At 46.7% G+C, this 23,488-nt stretch overlaps 2 protein-coding genes across 3 annotated transcripts in view; one reads left to right on the plus strand and one right to left on the minus strand.

Annotated features, from left to right (window-relative positions):
- The window catches only part of PGPEP1L (pyroglutamyl-peptidase I like), a 36,859-nt gene extending 30,962 nt beyond the window's left edge, over positions 1 to 5,897 (minus strand). The window contains exons 1-2 of one of the 2 annotated variants that reach the window (XM_044388378.3): positions 5,827 to 5,897; positions 921 to 973 (exon numbers count right to left, since the gene is read on the minus strand). In XM_044388378.3, coding sequence (XP_044244313.2) covers positions 921 to 973; positions 5,827 to 5,860 — 87 coding nt within the window. In that variant the 5' untranslated portion in view covers positions 5,861 to 5,897. The remainder of the gene's footprint in view (positions 1 to 920; positions 974 to 5,826) is intronic. The other variant, XM_044388376.3, reaches the window with a different exon arrangement.
- A 9,665-nt stretch (positions 5,898 to 15,562) lies between these two features.
- The window catches only part of LOC113263647 (protein FAM169B), an 82,902-nt gene continuing 74,976 nt past the window's right edge, over positions 15,563 to 23,488 (plus strand). Inside the window, exon 1 of the mRNA XM_057303733.1 lies at positions 15,563 to 15,608. Coding sequence (XP_057159716.1) covers positions 15,578 to 15,608 — 31 coding nt within the window. The 5' untranslated portion in view covers positions 15,563 to 15,577. The remainder of the gene's footprint in view (positions 15,609 to 23,488) is intronic.

Here is a 23,488-nt window from a genome sequence, read left to right on the forward strand (position 1 = left end):
GTGATGAGACCCTGACCCCTCCTCATCCCATTTCAGGACATGCTTTCTCCAGGCCAGCTACTTCCTTAAAAATAAGGGTATGACCTCACATGAGTGAAATCATATTATATTAGGACACACCTTTACTACTCATATGTAGAATTTAAGAAACAAAAGAGATGAACATAGAGGAAGGGAAGGAAAAATAAAATAAGATGAAAACAGAGAGGGAGACAAACCATAAGAGACTCTTAACTCTAGGGAGCAAACTGAGGAGCACTGGAGGAGAGGGAGTGGGGGGATGGGGTAAATGGGTGATGGGCATTAAGGAGAGCACTTGATGGAATGAGCACTGGGTGTTGTATGCAACTGAAGAATCACTAAATTCTACCTCTGAAGCTAATAATACACTACATGTTAATTAAATTGAATTTAAATAATAAAAAAGGTGTGTCCTTTAGAATAATGACCACTGTTAAGCACTTACCTGTTTTTACACACTTCCGTGCTTACTTGGTTTACATGTTTGTCTTTTTACTCCTCTTTAACATCAGCACTATTTTCCACCCATTTCATGCATAAGGTAACTGAGGCTGGGGGAAGTGACCTTCCCGAGGCCCCAGGGCCCGAAGGGGTAAGGGTCATGGGAACCTAGCTCTTGGGGCAGCAAAGGCTGCTTTCGGGCACTCCCCGTCCTTCCCAGGAGGGTCCCCACAGTCCCCACAGTCTCTTCTTTACCACACAGCCAGAAGGGCCACCTGGGGGCAGGTGAGTCACAGCCCAAGGACCAAAGGCTAGTCCCTCTCCCAGGGTCCTGAGTATTTTTCTTCTCCCCTCTGAGTGGGTCTGGCTGCCAAGGGGCCTTGCACACTGGGTTTCTCAGCCACACAAAGAATTGGTGGGGCCCTGAGCTGCGGGGTCTGAGCCACGTGGGTGTTTACCTTCACTGCTTCCCAGCTGGAATTCACCAGGTGCTGCCGGAAGGGTCCAAAACCTGAACCAAAGAGACCCTGGTTAGTTCAAGCCGGGCCTAGTTGGGGGGAGGATGTCTCTACACCTGGGCTGCCCCCCAATTCCCATGGGAGCTTCCTGCTGCTCCCAGGGTCATGGTGGGCCCCGGGCACTCCACACACGCCCCTTCTTGTGGTTGCCTGCAACCTCACCAGTCTGGGAGCATTTTCAGAGTTCTCTGTGGGAGGCATTGTGGGGGAGCCAAAAAGGAACATACTGCTGCCCCACCCCCAAGCTAGGAAGTCTTGAGAAAGCACACAAATGTCTGGTTAAAATGCATGCTTTGTTAAGAGCCTAGAAGTACCCCCGTGTGAATATGCCCAGTCTTGGGCTAGGAGAGGTGTGGCATCAACTCCGCGGAGGAGGATGGCCTCTTCAACAAATGGGGCTGGAACGGTAGGCTACCCAGAGGCAAAAACATGAGTCCTCAACCCCGTTTCGCACCTTGTACAAAAATTAACTCAAAGTGGATCACAGCCTTCAATGAAAGAAGGAAAATTATAAATCTTTAACGGGGCAAAAAGGGAGAAAATCTTGAGACCTACCGGTAGGCACGTTCTTGACCCCAAGAGCACGCCATGATCTATGAAAGTAAGTGTTAACAAACCGGACCCCAACCAAATGAGAACTCTTGCTGTGCGAAAATGCCTTCTGAGAGAACGAAAAGAAAGGTACGGACAGGGAAAAAACAGTTGCAGATCGCACATCTGACGGGGGCCTTGTACGTAGACTATATAAAGAACTCTCTAAACTCAAGGTTAAAAAACAGCCCAATTAGAAAGTTGGCAGAATACACAAGGGGACATTTCACTGAAGATCTATGTGCAGACAGCAAACTAGCACAAGGGACGCCTGACGTCGCTCACCAGCAGGGAAACCCGGATTAAAACCACAGCGAGGGGCGCCTGGGTGGCACAGCGGTTGAGCGTCTGCCTTCGGCTCAGGGCGTGATCCCGGCGTTATGGGATCGAGCCCCACATCGGGCTCCTCTGCTATGAGCCTGCTTCTTCCTCTCCCACTCCCCCTGCTTGTGTTCCCTCTCTCGCTGGCTGTCTCTATCTCTGTCGAATAAATAAATAAAATCTTTTTAAAAAAAATAAAAAAATAAAACCACAGCGAGATCTTCTCACACATCAAGAAGAGCAGCTAAAAGAGAAATACCGATAACACCAAAAGCTGACACGGATGAAGAGAAACTGGCTCATACCCGTTGCCGAGTGGGAGTGCAAAATGGCACTGCCACTCTGGGAAATAGTTCGCCAGATTCTTTTAAAACCGAAAGTGGACTTCCCACCATACGCACTCCTGGAGATTTATTCCAGAGAAAGGAAGACTTGTTTTCACACGGAAACTTGGACACGTATGTTCACGGCAGCTTTATTTGTAATAACCCAAAGCTGGAAACTACCCAAATGTCCTTCGAGACGTGAACGGTGAAGCAAGAATTCCAGATCACGGAATACTACTCAGCAGTGAAAAGAAAAAAAAGTGGAAACCCCACAAATGTGACCGTCAACTGATGAATGGGTAAACAAAATGTGGCGCGATCCGTACAATGGGATATTATTTGTCAATAAAAGGAAGTGAAGTACTAATACATGATACAATGTGGCCTTGAAAATACTACGCTAAGTGAAAGAAGCCACAGCCACAAAGGACCACAGAGTGTGTGGCCCCATTTATATGACCTATCCAGAACCTAGAGAGACAGAAGTCAGGTTGTGGTTAGAAGATCACTACTACTGTAGTGGGGAGGTGGGGGGGGGTGCTGGGGGGTGATGTGAGAAAAAAAGACAAAAGAAAAATTAAATTTCCTTACTCCTTACAGCCCATTGACAAGTCCTTAAAACAGGCAGAGTGACCTTCCTCTAGGGACTCAGCTGCCTCGATGTTAGTACTTTGCTAAGGGTGAAAGGCAATCTCAGCCCAACCCCCAGGATCCTATAAGCATTTAACACATAAAAATTCCTTTGGAAACTTCATTTATCTCTCCTCCCCAAGATGCGTGTCGGCAATCATCCCCCAAGCGTATGGCCCGCTGATACGCATCCGAAGGGTCTCATGACTAAGGTTTTATTGGACATTAATAAATGACCTTTTCCCAACAATAGCTAGCCCCCTCAAGGTCCTGGAAACCTTGCTTCCAAAATCCCTCAGAGACTTATGCTATCCCTAACCCTCTCCCAACTTTAAAGTGTACAATGGGCCACTCCTCGTGACCCCAGTGCAGTTCTTCCTGCCCACAGATCCTGTCCCCATGCTTTAATAAAATCACCTTTTTGCACCAAAGACGTCTCAAGAATTCTTTCTTGGCTCTCAGCTCTGAACCCTAAAATCTTTCCTACATCAGAGTAGATGAGGGAGTGATAGCTGAGGGGCGTGGAGTCTCTTTTCAGGGTTAATTCACATGTTCTAAAATTGGTTATGTGATGAAGGCATCACTCCATGAAGACACTAAAAGCCATTGGACTGCCCATTTTATTAATTTTAATTTTATATTTTTTAAGATTTTATTTTGACGTAATCTCTATACCCAACATGCAGCTCAAGGTCACGACCCCGAGATCAAGAGCCACACATTCCACCGACTGAGCCACAGGTGAAAACTGTCCATTTTAAATGAATTGTAGAGCATGTGAATTTTACCTCAATAAAGCTGTTAAAAGAAAAAAAAAAAGGAACTGCCGATACATTCAACAGCTTGGATGCACCTCAAAGGAAATATCCTGAGTGAAAACAAGCCAATCTCCAAAGGATACATAGCGCATGATGCCATTTATACAACAGTCGTAAAATCACGTAATTACAGAGATGCAGAACAGCCTAACCGTGGTCAGGAGTTAGAGATGGGGAAGCGGCTTGTTTCCAACTCAGGTATCTAGACATCCTGTGGCCCAGTCAAGTTGAGACCTAAAATTGACCCTCAAAGGGCCTAAAAGATGGTGTGGGAGTGACCACACCCATGGGACCCCTTATTTCATCTCCCCTTCAGAGCTCCCGGGCCACCCCCCACCCCTGCCCCTGCAGGGTGGGGGCCCGGATTCTCGAACCCCCTAACAAGTGGGGCTCACAGGGGGTCAATCTTTCTCAGGCAATGCAGAAATTTTGGACAGGAGGTCCTGACACCAGGAACCCAATGGGGTCCTCTTGACATTGACTGACTCCTATAGGATAAATAAGACCATAGCTGCCACTGGGAACAGTGGGGGAAAAAAAAAGAAGTTTTAGAAAATACTGAGATTCAGAAAAAATCACTGAGAAACCAGGTACCTCCTGGGATGATTGTAGACACACTAAAAATGCAGCGCCACACACACAAAAAAATCACATTCTGCTTTAAAATCATATTCAGATCAACATAGATCATCTCTTATCTGTTTTCAATTAGGAAAAACAACTCCGCAAGTACAGGTTTGAAGCTCTTGCTTTACACTTTAAACTTGGCAGGCCCTGGGGCGAAATTTGCATAAGGCTGGAGGAATCTTCTCTCGCAATCAAGGGAGGCCCTTTGGAGGGATGCCGGTTTTCTCAGCCTCCCATTGTTCTTCCTGGTGCCAGTCAGAATACCTTGAACCCCAGCGTGTTTGTCAGAGCCCTGTCCTCCCCCGAACCCTCCCGTCTCTGTGCCAACCGTCTTGGCTAGTTCTCCACGCAAATCCAATTAGATGAAGAGACTACCCCTGGCAGCTCAGAGCATTTTTAATAAAGGAAGGCTGCACTCTAGAAGCCAGTGGGCATTCCCACATCATGGCTGGTGATCACGTAACTTCATCACACAGTCTAGAGTTTGCCAGCAAACCACAAGCTGACAGGCCAGAGGCAGGGGTCAGTGTGAGTCGAAGACGTGCCAAGTGGGCTTCAATATTCATATTTCATTTGTGACAAGCGTGGCATTTATCAGGGGTCCAGTTTCCTTAGCAATTCAAGAATATTTTGAACCACTCAATCTCCATACCCCAAATAACACAAATAAAAGCAAGGGAGATAAAAGGTTTTCAAGAGAATTTTCTTTTCCTCAGAAGGTTAACAGGAGTTTGATGATAGTCTGAAAGTACTAAGATAGGTAATTTTCGATTTTCCACGTACATAGAAATCCTTGTCTCCTGTTGCCTTCCTCTAACACAATTCAAAAAACTTAAAACATGCTGGATGTGTCTAACCAGAAAGAAGGAACTTTGTAGAGAAATCAAGTCCTTCAGGGCCCGGCCGTGACAATGACTGGGGAGTGCTGGGTTGATTGGGGATGAATTGGAGAAAGGCAGGTGTGGGTGGCTATCATTCCTTCCAAGTTGATCTTTTGGGGTTCAGAGTCTCCAATTGGTGGCTCTCAGGCGGAGTTCTAGGGTTTTCTGGGTGCCTGAGAGCTCTATTAGTCCGGGTGTTGGGGGCTGTGTGCTCTTTGGGGGTGGTTCTTGTAGATGAATCACTGTCCCAGCCTTATAAGCCCCATCCTTTCTGGATCCCCAGCTCCCACTTGCTTGCTATGGAGCTATACCCCAGGGATGCCCCCATGGGCCCACTAGGCCCCAGACTTAGGGACAGCAGGTGCCAGCCCCGGATTCCTCCCCGGTGGGCGGAAGGACAAGGTCTGAGCTTGATCCACATGTAGGCACCTTTGAAGTGAAGGATAGGACCGGAGCAGAAAAGCCTCTCTGTCCCCTGACCGTTTTTCAATAGGCCATAGCGAGCGTGAGCTTCCATCCGGAGTTATTGGCACCACCAGTTGCCTCTCTCTTTTGCCCGAGAGGGAACTGTTTCTGAGCGGATCAGGCAAGTGCACATTCCACGGTCAGGCTAAAAGCGGCAGCAAACGGGAAAGCAGAAAAATAGTCTTACCAGTCACCACCACGCAGCTGGGCTGGGAATCCATGAAACCCAAATGGGGAGCGTGTATCTGTGCCTCGGGGGTCAGGTGGCCGTGGCTCCGCCCAGGGCATGGGGTACTGGGAACACTGGGCAGCCCTCCCGCCCGGACGCTGGCAGCCTCAGGTTCCTACTGTGGGCGCCCAGCCTTATCTGGCCAGGAGGCCCCCCGAAAGGCTGGAGACTCTGGGGGTGGGGGTAAGGTGGTAAGATGATGCCCCCTGAAAGCAGAAATGGCCAGCTTGGGACTCAGAGGCTTTGGACAATGACAAATAGAGGGTCGGAACACCATCAGGGACTTTCTGGCCCCTTGGGGTCAGGTCAGTTTGTTGCTGGGTGTGGATCAAAGGGGAGCCAGGAGTTTGGTGACCAATGGTCCCTGTCTGCCTGGGACTGAGGGGTACCTGGGATTGGGGTGGGGGTGGGGGGGGTACTAAAATGTGCTGTAACCCGTCGAGTCCCAGGCAAATCAGGTTGGTGGGTGACCCTACAATCTATTTGTTTCCATCTTGTTTCCTCTCTTCGGTAATCATCCCCCTTCCCTCTCCCGGAGGCCCCCATTGTGTTTGGTTGCTCTTGAAACTGATGATGAAAAATATGTTAAAAAAAAAAAAAAAAAAGGAAAAAAGAAAACCGAAACCACAGATGAAGCTTATGGTAAAAGTGTTGGTTGAAAGCACCTGTCACCTATAAGCTGTGGGTCCTCAGACACGTTCACCTCTTGTGCCCTGTCTCCCCTTTCTGTGAAATGGAGAGGATCCCAGCACCCGCTTCCAGAATGGAGCCCTCCTGAGCCTCAGGGGCATTGTCCTCATCCCCTGCCGCCCTGGGGAGCCCAGGCTCACCTGGCCAGCAAAGTCTACTTTTTTTTTTTTTTTTTTTGGCTTCTCAGACTGTGCCCTCCCCACACCGCATCCTGCCAGCCACGAGCACTCGACACCATGCTTGACTAACTACACACTCCACTAAAATGTTGGCCGCTGCCCCTTGGTGGCCTGCTCCCGGCTGTGTAGACAGTCCTCCGCTTGTTAATTGCGGCAGAGTAACTAAAGCTTACATTTGGGGCTAGTTTCTCTATCGAAGAAGCCGTGGTATGCAACATCTTGACCTTTCAGGATATATAATATATATATAACATATATATATTATATATAGTTTTTATATAGTTTCGTACATAAAAGTTTCATATAGTTTTTATATAAAGCTTTTATATATATAAAACTTTTAAATATAAAAGTTTTATATATATTTGTCTATCTATATAGTTTTTTAGCTAAAAATACTTTTTTTTTAGAAAGCTGTCTAATAGGAGGTGGGGAGCCTGGGTGGCTCAGTTGGTTAAGCTTTTGACTCTTTTTTTTTTAAATTAATTAATATATTTGAGAGAGAGAGTGAGTGCACAATCAGGGGGAGGAGTAGAGGGAGAAGGAGAAGCGGACTCCCCCCTGAGCAGGGAGCCCGGTGCGGGGCTCGAACCCAGGACCCCAGGATCATGACCTGAGTCAAAGGGAGACTAAGCCACCCAGGTGCCCCTAAGCATCCAACTCTTGATTTCAGCTCAGGTCATGATCTCTCAGGGTCCCGAGATCAAGCCCAACGTGGGGTCACCACTCAATAGGGAGCCTGCTTAAGATCCTCTCTCCCTCTCTCTCTACCCCTCCTCCTGCTCTCTCTCAAATAAGAAAATAAAATCTTAAAAAAAAAGAAAGAAAGAAACCAGTCTAATAGGAGGTACAAAAAACCATTCTCTTGCCCCCTCTGGGTATGGCCATGAGAAGCTCCAGCCCAGGGAGACTGGCAGAGCTCCTCCAGGGTCACAGTGCTTCCCCAAGTTCAGAGTGCCCTGTATTAGAGGGTGCGACCATGTGGTTCCATCTTCTTAACTGGCCCCTGATAGAGAAAACTGTACCACTCCCTTTAATTGGGATCACTGCCAAGGACTAGACTCCACCTGGTGCCTTCCTGGGACGCCGAACCAACGGCCATTCCTTTTGATTGGCCCCTGGTGTGGGCTGCAGGCTTATTTACAGCAGGGAGCAGGTGGGCAGTGGCATTTGCCCCCAGTGGCCTTCCCCTGCCTGTTCTGGGAGGCTGGGCCCACCTTGTTTTTGCAGGGAGACAGAGGGCATTGCATTACACCTTATTTTGAGATTAAAGTAGACCATACAGAAATCCAAGCTTGAGAACAATTACCCAGTTTCTCATACTCCCTCAGGGATTGTTGATGTTATGTCAACTCCCCACTTGGGTGAATGGCTCCCCTGGTTTAAGTTCATGTCACTTACCTAGTCCTTCTGTCCTTCTGTCCAGAGGGTTTTGCTTGCCCATCACAGTCATAAACAAATTAGGCCACTGGAAATGCTGGCATTTGTAAAGTTGGTTGCTGCTAGGGTCAGACTCTGATATCAACACTAATGAGATCTGGGTAGCTAACTTGTGTTTACTAATGTTAACTTATCACACCTCGAAACAGACTCAACTGTTGTTAAGACTGCCAGTTTTAACGATGCTACTTATCTGATAATGACCCTGCAATTTTAATTTTTTTTTTTTTTTAGGGTTTAACGTAAGCCATTCTTAGTTTAACTTAAACTGGAATGTGTCCTGGAATTTTCGCTTTCCCATAATTCATCTATTTTTCTTATGTTCTAAACTTTCCCCTAATTTCGCAATTAGTAAAAAAGAAAGGGAGAGATGTAAAATATTTTTACTTAGCAACGGTGACATGTCTCTGATTTCATCCAACCCCACCCGGAAAAAAAAAAAATACCCACACATTCTCGTTCTCTAAAATGAAAACAATTCAGAGAAGTATGGATTTTGAGGTCTGACATCTGCACTTTTATTTCTTTTTCCATTGTAAAAACAAATGGTCTCTAACTATTGATGTCACACACAATCTTTAGGCTCATGAAACACAGTAAGCCTGAGAACGAATAAGGCAACTAAAGAGAGAAGTTTTATTTAACAAAAAAGCACAGTGATCTTCCTTATGAGTTAGATTCCCTAGAGGAAAATATTTGTAATCATGTTTGACTCTGGGATTAAGAGGGCAAGGTGCGACCCTCTCTCAGTGAACTGAAAAGCAAAGCAACAGTACACACGTGTTCTCACCAGGGACAACAAATGTGGGCTGCCAAGATTATAATATCCCAAGACCTAAATATTTCGAGTTTTGAACCAAACATAAAACTTTGTGGGATTTGTTTTAAATTTCTCATTGGCAAGTTGTGACTTCCTGCTTGAGCAAGAAAAAGGATTAAAAGGGTTTGTTTATTTGTCTCTGACATGAACAGCTCTTCCAACACATTTTGTACACTTGACATAAATGAAATTTAATCAGCCTGGTCAAATTCCCCTTGGGAGGTGGGGAGAATGAATCAATCATCAAGACGCACTTGCAATTAAATAATAATAATAATAATAATAATAATAATAATAATAATGTCTGTGGCAAACATCTCTGCTTCCAGCTCAGCTACTTATGTCTACCATAAAATGTAAAACTCACACACAAACTGCCCTTGTCAAAGCATTGACTGAATCTCGAAAACTGTCACTCTTCCAAGGTAGCCTTTGGGACTCTCTCACCCCATTCCTTTGCTTTTCCAGCTTAATAGTTCGAAAGGGGCCAAAACACAGTCTCTGTAAAGAGCTTCTAAGTAAACATTGTGGGCCGCAGGGTCTCTGTTTCAACTGTTCAACTCCGCCCTTGTAGCTTTCAAAGCAGCGTGGTTAATATGCAAAGGGGCGTGGCTGTGCGCCAATAACTATGAATTTTGAGTACATATAATGCCCACGTATCACAAGCCATTATTCCTCTTTTGATTTCTTAAACTATTTACAAATGTAAAGACTATTTTTAGCTCACAGTCTGTACAAAAAAATAGGCGGAGAGGGCTGAGCCGGGGCCGTGGGCTGTAATTTGCCAGACCCTGCGATAGAATACAATGTTTCCTCCATAGGGAATGGGATATGGTCGATGATAAAGCGACCTTAGGGGATTGTAGTTAAACGAGTAACTAGATTTGGTTAAAATCAAAATGAGGACTGAGGGATTCAGAATATTCCATATTCCATCAACCCCCCCCCCCTTTTTTTTTTGCTTTCCCTTGTTAGGTTGACCCCTTTTTGATACAGGATTTTTGTGTCCCCTTAGTGCCACCTGGTTTTGGTCATGCTGCTTTGAGGAATGAAGAGGTAGACTAGATGAAGAGTGGTGAACAGCAAAGCAGTTTATTGAGCAAGAGTATAAAGTTCCTGGAAAGGTAGGGGTTACCCAAATGGGTTGCCCCCCACCCCCCCTCAGTTTTTAAGTTGGGGTTTTTATGAGCTCTTTTGCAGAACTTTCTTAAGCAATCAGGGTGTGCCGAGTCATGCCAATCAGGACTTTGGTCATCTATCTGTCTACCTACTAATGTCCATGTGCTGACGGTCTTTTTTTTTTTTTTTCCTGACATCTGGGGGCTTAGGTCTTAACTGCCCCTTGCCTGTGATATTGACAGATGCTTTTGTGGTTAATTGTCTTGTTTTAGGACATTTTGCAGAAGTCATTTCTGCAAAGGCTGCAAAGCAGAATGTCAGTGCCGTCCTGTCTAAGCTGCCAAACAGATGTCAGTGCCATTTTATTCTAGCTGTCCTGACTCCTTATTTTCTTGTGGGGATCCTGGCCCTGACTACCTACCTACCTACCTATCCAACTAATTCCTAACAGTTGTGTTCCAAATCGTAGTATTTATGGTTTTCACTACTGTGGAATTGCTCATTGAAGCAATTAGCAATAGATACTTTTTTCTTGCCGGTTGATGTCCTATTGCTGGTTTCCTAGGCGTGATTTGGCTCCAACAGCCATGTAAGGAAGGACCCTGAAGCTGTGCTTGACCTCTTTGGAGGTTTCTGACGCCACATATTCATGTTTTTAACTTTCCTGCTAAGGAATAGCTTTCAAATGCTCAAGGCACTTACTTATTTAAAAGTGGAAAATTTTAGGGGCACCTGGGTGGTTTAGTTGGTTAAGTGTCTGTCTTCGGCTTAGGTCATGATCCCGGGGTCCTGGAATGGATCCCCACATTGGGCTCCCTGCTCAGCGGGGAGTCTGTTTCTCCCTCTCAGTTTCTGCCACTCTCCTTGTTTGTGCTTTCTCTCAAATAAATAAATAAAATCTTTTTTAAAAAAAGGAAAACTTTAACTTTGACAATATTCAGAAACAACCCTTTGAAACTTTTCAAACAGAGAATTGGTATGTTAGAAACCACATTACAATATTGGGATTATGTTCAAGATTCCATGGGAAGTTGGTACAGAAAGATACTAGCTTGTATAACATCACTGAAGAATTGTGAATTAATGGCTTGAAAATTTGTGTTTTAAAGTTTCTAGCAGTTTGCTCTGATGCATCACAAGGTGTACTATTTCCCTACATTTTATAGGAGAAACATTTGTCTATATTTTTCTTCTGCCTTATATTTTTTCCTTCCATTTTTGCTAAGTCTTAATCTGGTTTTTTTCTTTCTCTTTTTTTCAGGACGACAGCTCCTCGACCAAAAAGTAACAACTGCTACAAGAGGAATTTGTTTCCTTATTAAATAAAATCCTGTAGTTTGCTAGCCCTTCTGTTTAAATACCGGATTTTTCTTCCAAATTTCACGAATACCTTGGGAATGGCTAGAGCAGTTGTGTGTGTGTGTGTTTATATAAAGATTTTTATTTATTTGAGAGAGAGAGAGCAGAGGCATGGGCAGAGGGAGAGGGAGAAGCAGGCACCCCACTGAGCAGGGAGCCTGATGAAGGGCTCGATCCCAGGACCCCAGGATCATGACCTGAGCCAAAGGCAGACGCTTAACCGACTGAGCCACCCCAGAATAGTTGTGTTCTTAACACTGAAGAAATTCCCAAGTAGATAAATGAGGCCAGAGGGAGGACAAGACTACCTCCTGGATATAAGACAGAGTCATACTGAAAACATGCTCTAGGACTTTGTGGGGCCCCTGTTTTCCGGTGTATGTATATAAATAATATTTTTCTCTGTTCTTGGTTAGGATTAAGGGCAAATTTAGTGTCAGAAGTAAGTGTGCAGTCACTGAGGTTTGAGGAAGGTTTAAACACCCAACAACTTATTTATAGACGTTCTGAGGGTCTACTTAGAAAATCTATGATAATTGACTTTAAAAACTATTAGACCTCATAAGAGTGGCAGGATACGAGACTGGCATATATCCATGCTGATAGTTTTCTTATGTACCAGTAATACCCAATTAGCAAGTATAACTGGAAAAAAGAAAAAGCCCATTCATAATGGCCAACAAATATCAGAAATACGTAGGAATAGACCCAGCGTAAGAAATATAAGAGGTCCTTCTGTAAGAACTCTAGAACCTTAGCCCTCCCCTTCCCCCAATAAAAGACCTGAATAAACCTGGGTGTGCTTCTGTTCTTTGATTGGAAGACTCAAAACTTTAAAGACCTGAATGCTATGCAAATTAATGTTCAAGGTAATGATGAGGCAACAGAAGGCAAGCTGAAGAAAAAGCAGAAACTGACACCCTGCACCCCCCCCCCCATGGGATGTACAGAACATTCCTCAGGCACTCCTGGCTGCCCTAAAGGACAAAGAAACAGTAACCTATAGGTACCACAATCTTGCAAGACTTAAGTCTCCCTCAGTTTGCAAATGTCTTAGCAGTTTACAAGAACAAAGCATTTCTATCACTAACCTGGTTTCCGGAAGGGAATGAAATACAACTAAATGTCTTAGAGCCTGCAGACCACAGACACTTCTAGGAATCCAGGACGTTCCCAACTATCTTAATGTTAATGCCTGGCTAGAGGAAAAAACAACTTAACTCGACCGTGGCAAGGCCTCCTGTATCTTGTGAATCTTCTTTAACATATGAAAATACTTTCTCAACCTCCCTTTTTCCTTACTGCCCCCCAACCCCATGATATATAATCAGCCACCCCTCACAACCCCGGGGCAGCAGCTCTTTCTGCCCACCGGTCCTGTCCCCCTGCTTTAATAAACCACCATTTTGCACCAAAGACGCCTCAAGAATTCCTTCTTGGTCATGGGCTCCGGACTCCACCCCACTGAACCTCACCTCTATTCCACAACCTCATCAGTAAGATGGAATCAGAGCCGTCTCCCAAAATCCTTAAGTACCTCATTTGAATATTTAATTAGGAAGGGCTTGTCCTCCTGGATGTTCAAACACATGATAGAGCTGTGGTCCTTAAGACAGTGTGGTGTTGTAGTAGAAATAGGAAAAATGGTTAATAAAAGAAGAGCCATAATGTATATGGGAATTTAATACATGACTTAGGAAGTAATTTATAGTAATGGAGCAAAGAATGGGCCATTTGATGGTGTGGGATCAGATCTAAAGGTCAAAACAATAAAAATATTGGAAGCAAATATAGAATTTATTTTCTAATTTGGGGTTAGTTTTAGCCTACCCAAGTGAGACAGAAAACCCGGAAACTATTAAGGAAAAGAGGGAGTATTTGACTAAATATCAACTTTGGGAACAGTGTTTAATGAGAAACAGGGAACTTTTCAGTCTAAAATTCTTTATTTTGTTCCTGAAGGAACATGTATTCAGGTACTGAGTAAGGAACAGGCAGGGCTGCTAGTTAAGGAGGGGTAGGTAGAGGGCTACCGATCAGGCTCACAGAAATCCCAGAAACGTTGAGTTATAAGTACATCAGAGATAAGGGAACAAACCAGACCACCCTGCCCTGGGTGTCACAGTGGGGGTGGGGGAGTGGAGAGGGTTGGGGGGTGGGGGATGGGGTTGGTGGTGATGGTAGTGGTGGTGTTTTTTTTTATAGCAGTGACATGTGATGAATAAAAAATAACCAGACCCCAAAGAAGAAGTAAGCCATTAAAGATGTTATCACCAGTCCTTACTTAAACCAAGACATCACAAGAACGATAAGGCCGCAAGCTTCGTGGTCAGACCCCTCTCATGCCTGAGAGCTTCTTCTGGATCCTTGCTCAATAAAACTGTATCGCTTTACTCACTCTCCCTTGTCCTCAAGATTCATTCTTTGACTCCATGAGACAAGAACCTCACTCTCCTGCCCTGGAACGATGTGAGTAATTAAAAAAACAACATAAAAACTTTAAAAAAATGTAACAAGGCCTTGAAGAAGTATGCTTTAGAGCAGAGATTAATAAACCTTTATCTGTGTGTGCCGATAGCTTACATAACACCCACGAATATCAGGGGTTCAACAAAGGTGCGAGTCCCCCAAAAAGAGACTTCTTCTCACCTCAGGGCCTTTGCACTTGCTGTCACTTTTGCCATTTCCTCTTCCCACATGCTTAGCTCCCTCACTTTCTGCACGTTTTTGCTTCCCTTTCTCTGTTTTATTATTTTATTTTATTATTTCCCTAGCCCTTATTTACCATACTGTTATGTTCTATCTCCACTCACTTTCACCCTCTAGAGAGTAGCCTCCAAAGGCCAGGTTTTATAAATTTTGTTCACTGCTGAATTGCGAGAATCTGGAACAAGATAGGGCACATAATAGGACCCTAATAAATCTGTGTTTAACGAGGACAGGTGATTGGAGAAGTTAAGTGTTCTGAAAGCTATTGACCAGGGAGCTCTGCATTTTTACTGCTGTAGAAGATGAAATCTCAAACTTCCAAGAAGTGACTCAGTGTGGATCTAGGAAGGGTCTCCATTCGCTTGCACAGGGCTCTGGTCTCCATTCACTGGTCTGGTCTCCATTCACTTGCACAGGGCTACAACAAGCAGCAGAAGCGGAATTGGGGCCATTTTTCACCCCATGCATGAGGATACCTTGGGCTATGGCAAGTCTGTTGCTCCCAAGTTGGGGGTGCACAGTGGGGAGCAGTTGGGAGGCTTCCCTGAGCAGCTGGTTGCTGGGGTGGAGGGATAGGCAGGCGGATGAATTCCAGACCCTTCCGTCCAGAAGGACTGAGGATGCAGCTTGGACGGCTGCTCCCCAAGGGCCAATTTCAAAGCTGCCAATCAGAGAGCAAGCACTAGTTGACTGATCACAGACCTTTGGGTTCCAAGGCCATTGGCATTTTCCAAGCACCCCTGCTCCACACCTCTCCTGTAAAAAACACCTTCAAACATGCCAAGAAGAAGAAATACTGGAGAAACAGCTGGCTGTCAATGATTTATGCTAGTTCAAGTTGAGCGCAAGCCTGAATATTTAATAAGTGAAAGTATTAGTTATCAGCAAAAATCGGCACATTACAGTCATCAGAAAAAATTTGAAATGGGCAGGTTATTGGCTGTCCTGCCTCATGTGCGCCATAGTCTTTGAGTAATTTTTAAACTGTGTAAATTTTCCAAAAGGGATAATGCAAATGATTCTTGTCCTTGGAAATAGAAATAACAGAAGGAAGTGGGAAGGGGCTCAGGAGAAGGGCACTGGCCATGGGGTGCGGTGCAAATAGTTTTCTCTTCCAAAGAATTAAGGGGGATAATAAACTCCTCAGAGTGTCAAACTGGCTTTGCAAACTGGGGAGTCAAGGTCGCGGGGAGGGCTGTGAAGGCCCCAGGCAGGGGGCGGGGGCCGGGGGCAGGGCCAGCTCGGGGAAGGGAGCCCGGAGCCGGGAGCCGGGAGCCGGGGCAACCCCGGGGGAGGGGCGGGTCCGTCTCTGAGCGGGGGCGGGGGCGGGGGCAGCCCGGGCGGGGGAGGGGAGGAGGCGGGGAGGGGAAACGGGGCTCGGCCGGAGCCGAGCATGGAGGCTGAGGCCGCTCGCGGAGCCGCAGGTAAGGGAGCCGCGGCCGGCCGGGCCCGGAGCCCGCTCGCCTCCCCCGCTGGCCGCCGCGCTGGCCCCTCCCCGCGTGTCGGGTTTCAATGGCTGGGCTGGCCTGAGAGCTCCGGGCCCCGGCGCTGCAAAACGAGACCGTAAACAGCGCGCCGCGGCCGGGAAACTTTCCCCGGCGTCGGCGCCAGGGCGCCACAAGCCGCGCACCTGTCGCCGCCGGGGAACGAGTAGGGCGGGGGGCCCGGGACGTCGGCTGCGAGGCGATGGGGCTGCGGCGCTCACCCCCGGGAGGGGTCAGTCCTGGAAGGGTCACGGCCAGGGCCACGCTTCTCCCGCGTGTCTCCGGGGCCACCCGGCGTCCAGACGGCTGACTCGGGCTTGGCGGCGAGCTCACCGCCTTCCCATAGCCTTGGTGGCCCTGTCTGTGAAATGGGAACCGCACGGTGGGGGAGAAGTCAGGATAGCAGCTCGGGTTACAGCGGGCGCCTCTGCCCCCGCCACCCCCTTCCCGGCTTCTGGGACGGCATGTTTTGTCCCCGGGCACCTGGCGCGACGGGCGCGCGGCCCCCAGGCCAGCGGGGGACTCTGGATTTGAGGGCGCGCCCCACGGCTACCCTCCCAGCCCCCCTCCTCCCGCGAGCCCCAGGAGAAGCCCTGCCGGGTTCTGTCTCTGGAGAACCAGGCAAAACGGTGCCACTTCTGACTCTGAAGCACCTGGAACACGTCCCCAACGGGGTGGCCGCCAGTGGCGCAAAAGGAGTGTTTGCAAGGGAGCCGGCGTCGGGTGTTGGATGCTGAGAAAATGTCTCTTGGCCCCCTGCATCTGCTTCCTCTTGCGGGGACCCGCAGCTGGAAGGGCCCCGCGGCCGGTACCTCTCAAACTCTGGTCCCCTGCACGTCCAGGCCACATGGCGCGCGGCCACGGTTGACCAGCCCTGCCCCCACGTGCAATCCACCCCCAGACCGGACGCTTTCTCCCGCCACACATTTCTGTAAGGAAAAAAAAAATCAGTCTTACGGAGGCCTTTTATTGGAAGCCAACCGCGGCAAAAGACTGGTTTTCATGGCCTGCATTTAAAAGCTGTGACTTTGAGTTGTTTATCCCAGATTTCGAGTGAGCTAAGGAGAGAAGGTGGCCACTAACCCATTGTATGAATTTTCCATTCCTTGTGAAAGTTGTCATTGGTCTAGAGACTGAGAAATGGTTTCTCTCCGTTTTTAGAGAGGGGGATGATACTGTTTCGTTTTTAATCTTTTTCCCCCCTGTGGTCCTTTCTGGAAAGTTCATCGCCATGGTTGTGGTTAGGGAGCGCAGCTGCCAGTTTGCTTGAGAACTGGGTCAAGAAACACAAAGGCTTGCTCTTCTGATCTCGTCCAACACATCCGCAAGATGGAGAGGACTTTGCCCACCTAGGGGCTTACTGTACAGACCTGTATCTCCTTGACCTTCAACACTTAGTGGGCACAGAGTTGCTCCATCCGTACCTTCTCCTTCCCCTCCTCCTCTGAGTGGTACCATGGGTCAGAGAGTTCTCCCAGCTGTGGTCTTCGAGCTGTGCTTATCCTACCCAGTTTTTCTTTTTCATGGGAAAAGTCATGGTAACTTCATCTTCTGGAAAAGTGTAGTTGGCTTAACCGGTTTAAGGATTTTCCTGTATTTCTTTCAGCGTTTGCTGTGGCTTTCATGGTTGCTGATGGACCAGAGGACACATGGCGGCTCCACGTTAATCATTTCCACATGTGCTCGAGCCTAATGGGTGGGACTTGTATGTAGCTGAACCATTGCCTGAGCTTGGATAGCCCGTTTCCAAAAAGGGCTTGGACAAATCACGTCTATGCCGGAATCCTTTTTCCTTTCGCAAGGAAACATTAAACTAGGAATTATGCTTTCGGATAAGGCTGTGTCCCGGTCACCACTTTAGCCCTAACATGTAGGGAAAGGGCAGGTGACATTTCCGTGGGAGTTCTGTCTGTGTCTGGATGGGCCTCCTCAATATTGGGATGTCCGGTTGGGGGGTTCTATCATAGTGGGGCTCTGAGCTACCCCCAGTAATTCCAGACATGCCCCAGGGCTAAACACACACACACACACACACACACACACACACTCACTCACTCACTCACACACACACTCTCTCTCTCTCAGAGTTTGTATGTGTTTTTAATTTCTCTGATGCTGAAGACCTTCTTAAGCTCCAGCAGCCCACCTGTTGCTGTCATTTTAGCTGGGAGCGTCCTGGAGAGGAAAAGGAAAGTCACACGTGGTCTAGTTCCATACTCCACTCCCTTCTTCCTTCACCTTGAATTTCCCTCATCTGTAATATAAGGACTTGACCTACCCCGGGAGAGTTACACGAGACCCTGGGTTCATCACAGCCGACTGCTGGGCCCAGAGTAAAATTTAGGGTCTCTTCCAAGAGCGCTGTTTGTTTTGCCCCCATCCCTTCTGTTTATGCCCCACATTGAAGCATTTGTGAGAATTGTCTGTTGTCAGTTTAGTGTTGCAGTTAAGAGAAGTTGGGTGTGGACAGTTTGCGCTGGTAATCAGGCAGAGCTTCATAGCCAGGAAAGCTAGCAGCAAGGAAGACTCTGAAGGATGGATTGACTCTGAAGCTTGGGTCGAGGGAACAGGGACAATGGTGATGCCAGTGAAGGAACCAGTTTTTGGAGGGGGAAACCATGAAGCAATCTAGATGTCGTGATTTCAGAATGTTCCAGAACATGCCTCTCGTTGGAGATACTGAAGAGTTAGTCAGAAACACTAACTCTGGAGTGTGGGAAGAATCTAGAAAGGCCAGTAGTGTGTGCCCTGAGTTCTGTTGGGGACCCCTGGAGGCCTGGTGAGGGTGTCCCCTGGGAAACGGGAGAAGGAGAGGAGCTGAGGGCACAGTCTGAAGGCTCAGAGAGGGAGAAGTTCTGAGATTATGAGCGGAGGAGGAGAGACCAGAAAGAAAAGCCCCTGGCCGGGCCCAGTGCTGAGAGAGCCAGTCCTTAAGTGGCCTCCTTCCTCAGGGAGGACCTCATGTGAACATAAAATTTAAAAAACAAAAATCAAATATCAGTCAGCCATTTGAGATCTTCTCTAGGTCAAGGTATAGAAGGGCCCCCATAGAGGATGTGGCAAGTCTGAGTTTCTGGAAGCAGGGCCTTATTGAGGCCAGTGGGCAGGGGGTGGGGCTGGCCACTGGGACTTGTGTCATTGTCACTAAGTGATTTCCTGGCCCTTGACAAATCTCCATCCCCTCATCAGGAAGGAAGGGAAAGAATGGGATGGTCTCTAAAAATCCACTTGGCCGTGAAGTTTGTCAGTTACTTGCCACCCAATCAGACTGTAATCTCTCTGAGGGCAGGACCTTCCTGGATCTTTCCTCTCTAGTACCTTGCTCGTACCTCGCACATAGCAGGAGCTGCATGAGCTTTGAATGGAGAAACCATTTCCCCTAGGAGCCGGTGAAAGCTTTTGTTGGTTGTGTGGTTGTAGGATTACTGGGGAATTTTCTGCAGATCGGAGGTATCAGGATATGGGGTGATACAGGCTGGCCTGCCATCCCTGGGGTAGAGTGTCCCTGGACAGCACGCTGGTCAGTGTATCCCTTGGAATATCTTTCCAGGGTCCTGCTTGTCCTGGAAGACACAGTCCTGAGTAGGTCCTCCTGAAGCCTTGGGCATTTCATGTTACCTGCCCCCCACCCCAGCCATATCCTTGCCATATAATGATAGCCATGCTAGAGATCGTTCTCACTCGCCTGCAGTTCTGAACAAGGGCTGTGTTATGTCTGTGTTCAGTGCGGCTCTCCACTGCCCGAAGCCAGACCAGAAGTGGCTGGTGTTCTGACCTCCTGCCATGTCTTGGCAGGATGGAGTGAATGATCGAGTGGCCAGGACTCGGGCTGGGTGGTGGGAGGGCAGTGGGCACTGAGGTGTTGTCTTTCTGACCTTTGGAACCCTAGTCTGCTGACCGGCTGACTGGCCTTAGCTGGGTTCCTGGCAGCAGTTGGCTCCTGGCTCCTCTGATGACATTCTTATTTGTCGCTCAGCCTTGGGAAATGCCAAACAGAGGATTGTAGAAAATGACTGTGTTTTCTGCTGTGTCCTGTGGTATAGAAAGAAAATTCAGGGTAAAATTAAAGCACATTCGTTGGTCAGATGCCCCCGGTATCATATGACTTTTAAAGTCAGGGTTGCTGGGTTGCAAGGGGGCGAGGGGGTGGCAGTTAAGACTGACTGTCAGTGGCAACTGAGAGTTGGGGCCTTTGAATAAGGCTCATTAGGATGTAACAGCTGTGGTTTGGAAATTCCATGCCTTTTAGTTCACCCATCCTCTGTTGTGGGTTTTCTTTTCCAAGGCCTGCGATCAGCAAGCTTGGGCCGGGGGTAGGACACACAGCGTGTGTGAATCCAGAGGCCACTGTCCGTTGACATCCAGGCCTGCTGTTCCCACCCCACTCTGGCCCCCTGGGAGCTCTCTCACATCAAACCCTTTGCATTCCCCATGCCAGGGCTATGGCCTCATTTCCTACTTAACCCAGTACCTATTGTCTGTCCAGGCATAGAAACATTTCCCTGTGCTTCTTTGCTCCTCCAAAGTAGGACAACTACAGGGCCACCAGGACCCAGCTGAGGCAAGGGCTGGGGGGGCCCAGAGGAGGGCCGAGGGGGGGAGCTCCCGTACCTGCGTATATTGGGGGCTCCCAAGGCCCCAAAACTCTTCTAGTGCGCTCGGTTTCCTTGACTTGCAGAAATTAAGATAAATGTGTTTTTCTTGGAAGCCAAGTTTCTAACCACTACTCTTGAATTCTGTTGAGAGAGAGAGAAAGCTGTGTTCATGTCTTCATTGCATTCTGCTGAAATAAACCCTCATCGGAGTCCCTGGATATTTCATTCAGTGGTACGAGCTTGAGAAGTTGATGTGTAGACTTCCGCATGGCATAAACCTGCCTGTGGCGGTGCCGTCCCTGTCCGGATCTCTTCTGTTACACTGCTGCTTCGTGCGTTGGTGCTGAGCGTGTATGTATGCAGGTGGAGAGGTCTAATGCCCAAACAGCGAATGATAGTTGGCGGTTCGTTTTGACCTTTATGTCTTCCAACAAATGCTTTCTGTAAGGTATGTGTACTGACTACATTTGGGTTCTTAGAACATTTTGGAAAAAAACTGTTTTCAGCTATACAGGAGGAAAGGTACTGCTTTGTGTTTTTTCTTACTACACGAACACTGAATAGAAATATTAAAATATTAAGGGGCGCCTGGGTGGTACAGTGGTTAAGCGTCTGCCTTCGGCTCAGGGCGTGATCCCGGCGTTATGGGATCGAGCCCCACGTCAGGCTCTTCCGCTATGAGCCTGCTTCTTCCTCTCCCACTCCCCCTGCTTGTGTTCCCTCTCTCACTGGCTGTTTCTATCTCTGTCGAATAAATAAATAAAATCTTTAAAAAAAAAAAAGAGGGGGCGTCTGGGTGGCACAGTCGTTAAGCATCTGCCTTTGGCTCAGGGCGTGATCCCAGCATTCTGGGATCGAGCCCCACATCAGGCTCCTCTGCTAGGAGCTTGCTTCTTCCTCTCCCACTCCCCCTGCTTGTGTTCCCTCTCTCACTGGCTGTCTCTGACAAATAAATAAAATCTTAAAAAAAAAAAAAAAAGAAAAAAAAAGAAAAAATAATAAAAAAAGAAATATTAAAATATTAAGAAATATTTGGGGTAACGAAACAAAATATTTGAGAAGTATTTGGGGTAATGAAACAAAATGTGTCCTGCTAAAGCACAGTGTAGTTACTTGTTGATGAATATCTGTTTTTAATCATAACAATGAAATATGAATATCAACAAATCATCTTGTTTTCATGTCTTTTATGCTGAGATCCCCCACCCCAACCCTTACCCTGATTCTATTTTTTCTCTCTCCTATTTTGAAATAGGATACTTAAGTTTCTATTCCTTTGGGGGCTCATGTAGAAATTTTAGTATGCATGTTAATTCTAGTTCTGAAATTAATGAATTTTAAGCCTTCTCTGGAATCATCTAAAGGCTTATAGTGCTTTCATTCCACTTACCCTTTCCAGTTTATGTGCTGTTGTTACGAGCACCTATGTTCTATGATGATTTTTATTTATTTATTTATTTATCTATTTATTTATTTATTTATTTTTTTAAAGATTTTATTTATTTATTAGACAGAGATAGAGACAGCCAGCGAGAGAGGGAACATAAGCAGGGGGAGTGGGAGAGAAAGAAGCAGGCTCATAGCGGAGGAGCCTGACGTGGGGCTCGATCCCATAATGCCGGGATCACGCCCTGAGCCGAAGGCAGACGCTTAACCGCTGTGCCACCCAGGCGCCCCTATGATGATTTTTAATTTTCCTCCAGTTTTGTTTCATATGGTCAGCACTGGTTTGGATTTTATCTGCATGTTTATTATTTTCTTTGCTCCCATTCCTTTTTTTTTTTTTTTTTAATTAGAGAGTGAGCATGAGTGGGGGGGTGGAAGGGGTTAAGAGGGGCAGACAGAGAGGGAGAAGCAGCCCCCCCCCCCAGCAGGGAGCTGGATGTGGGGCTCGATCCCAGGACCCTGAGATCATGACCTGTGCTGAAGGCAGATGCTTAACTGACTGAGCCACCCCAGTGCCCCTGCTCCCATTCCTTCAATTATAACTTCCTCTTGAGTTATTTTCCTTTCTCCTGATTGTGAATTCTCTAGAAACAACTTTAGTGAGGATTTTCTGGTTGCAAACTCCCTCAGGTTTTGTTTTTCTAAACGTTTCTTTATTTGCCCATGTTCTTGAAGTTACTTTTGCTAGTGGAGAATGAAAGTTATTTTCCTGCTGTCCTTCAAACATGCTCTTCCATTGTCATCTGGCTGCCATAGTTGCGGCGGAGAAGGCCGCTGTCGGTCTACTTGGCATTCCCCTGGAGGATCTGTCTTTGTCTTCTGGCTGCTTTTATGGTCCTATTTTTGTGTTTGTTGTTTTGCAGATTGACCACAGTGTGTCTAGGTGGGGATTTTTCTTTTTCTTTTTTCCTGCTTTGGGGATTGTTTGGGATTCTAATATCTGAGGGTAGGTATCTTTCATTAATTATGGAAAAATTTCAATCATTTCTTCAAATGTTGACTCTTCTTCATCCTGTTTTCTCCTTCTAGAACCTAAGTTAAGATTGTTACTGGACCTTGTTATTCTACTTAGCCTCTTTCTTAACCCGCCTATCGTATTTTACACCTGTGTCTTTCTGTGCTGCATTCTGGGTAATTTCTTCAGATACATTTTCCAGTTCATCAGCTATTTAAGACATTCATTTCCAGAAGTTCTGTTTTTTTTTTTTCTTCTAGAATCTTATTGGCCAACCAATAATTTTGGCTCTTTACATTTCCTATTTAAATTTCTTTAGTCGTATTTACTTCTTCATTACTACTATGCATTACTACGTCATATTTACATTACTTCTATACTGGATAATTTCAACATCTACATCTTTGTGGGTCTGATTTAGTTTGTGCTGACCCTATTGTGGCTGTTTATTTCATCTTATGTTCAGATTTTTTTTTTTTTTTTTGAGCAATAGTTAAGTTTATTGAGTGATAGTACAAAGCTTGCAAAGAGGGAGGGCATCTGAGAGGGTTGCCCATGTTCAGAGATTTTTGAAATCAGGTCTGAGTGACCCCGAGCTGGTGCCCTTCCCTCCTGCTCAAACTTCATGGCCTGTATGGCTCAGTATTGGGGAGACCTGACAGGGTGGGATCCTTTTGTCTATCTTTTCAGATGGGCTCATTTCACAATACCTTAAGGAAAATACTTCGTATTTTAGAATAATGTACATCTTATTCTTTCTGTTGGTAGGTTCATCAGTTTCCCGTTTGGAAAGAACTAGGATCTTAGCAGACTCAGACTGCTTC

The sequence above is a fragment of the Ursus arctos genome, unplaced genomic scaffold, assembly GCF_023065955.2.
Source record: "Ursus arctos isolate Adak ecotype North America unplaced genomic scaffold, UrsArc2.0 scaffold_28, whole genome shotgun sequence".
In the NCBI taxonomy this organism is placed as follows: Eukaryota; Metazoa; Chordata; class Mammalia; order Carnivora; family Ursidae; genus Ursus; species Ursus arctos.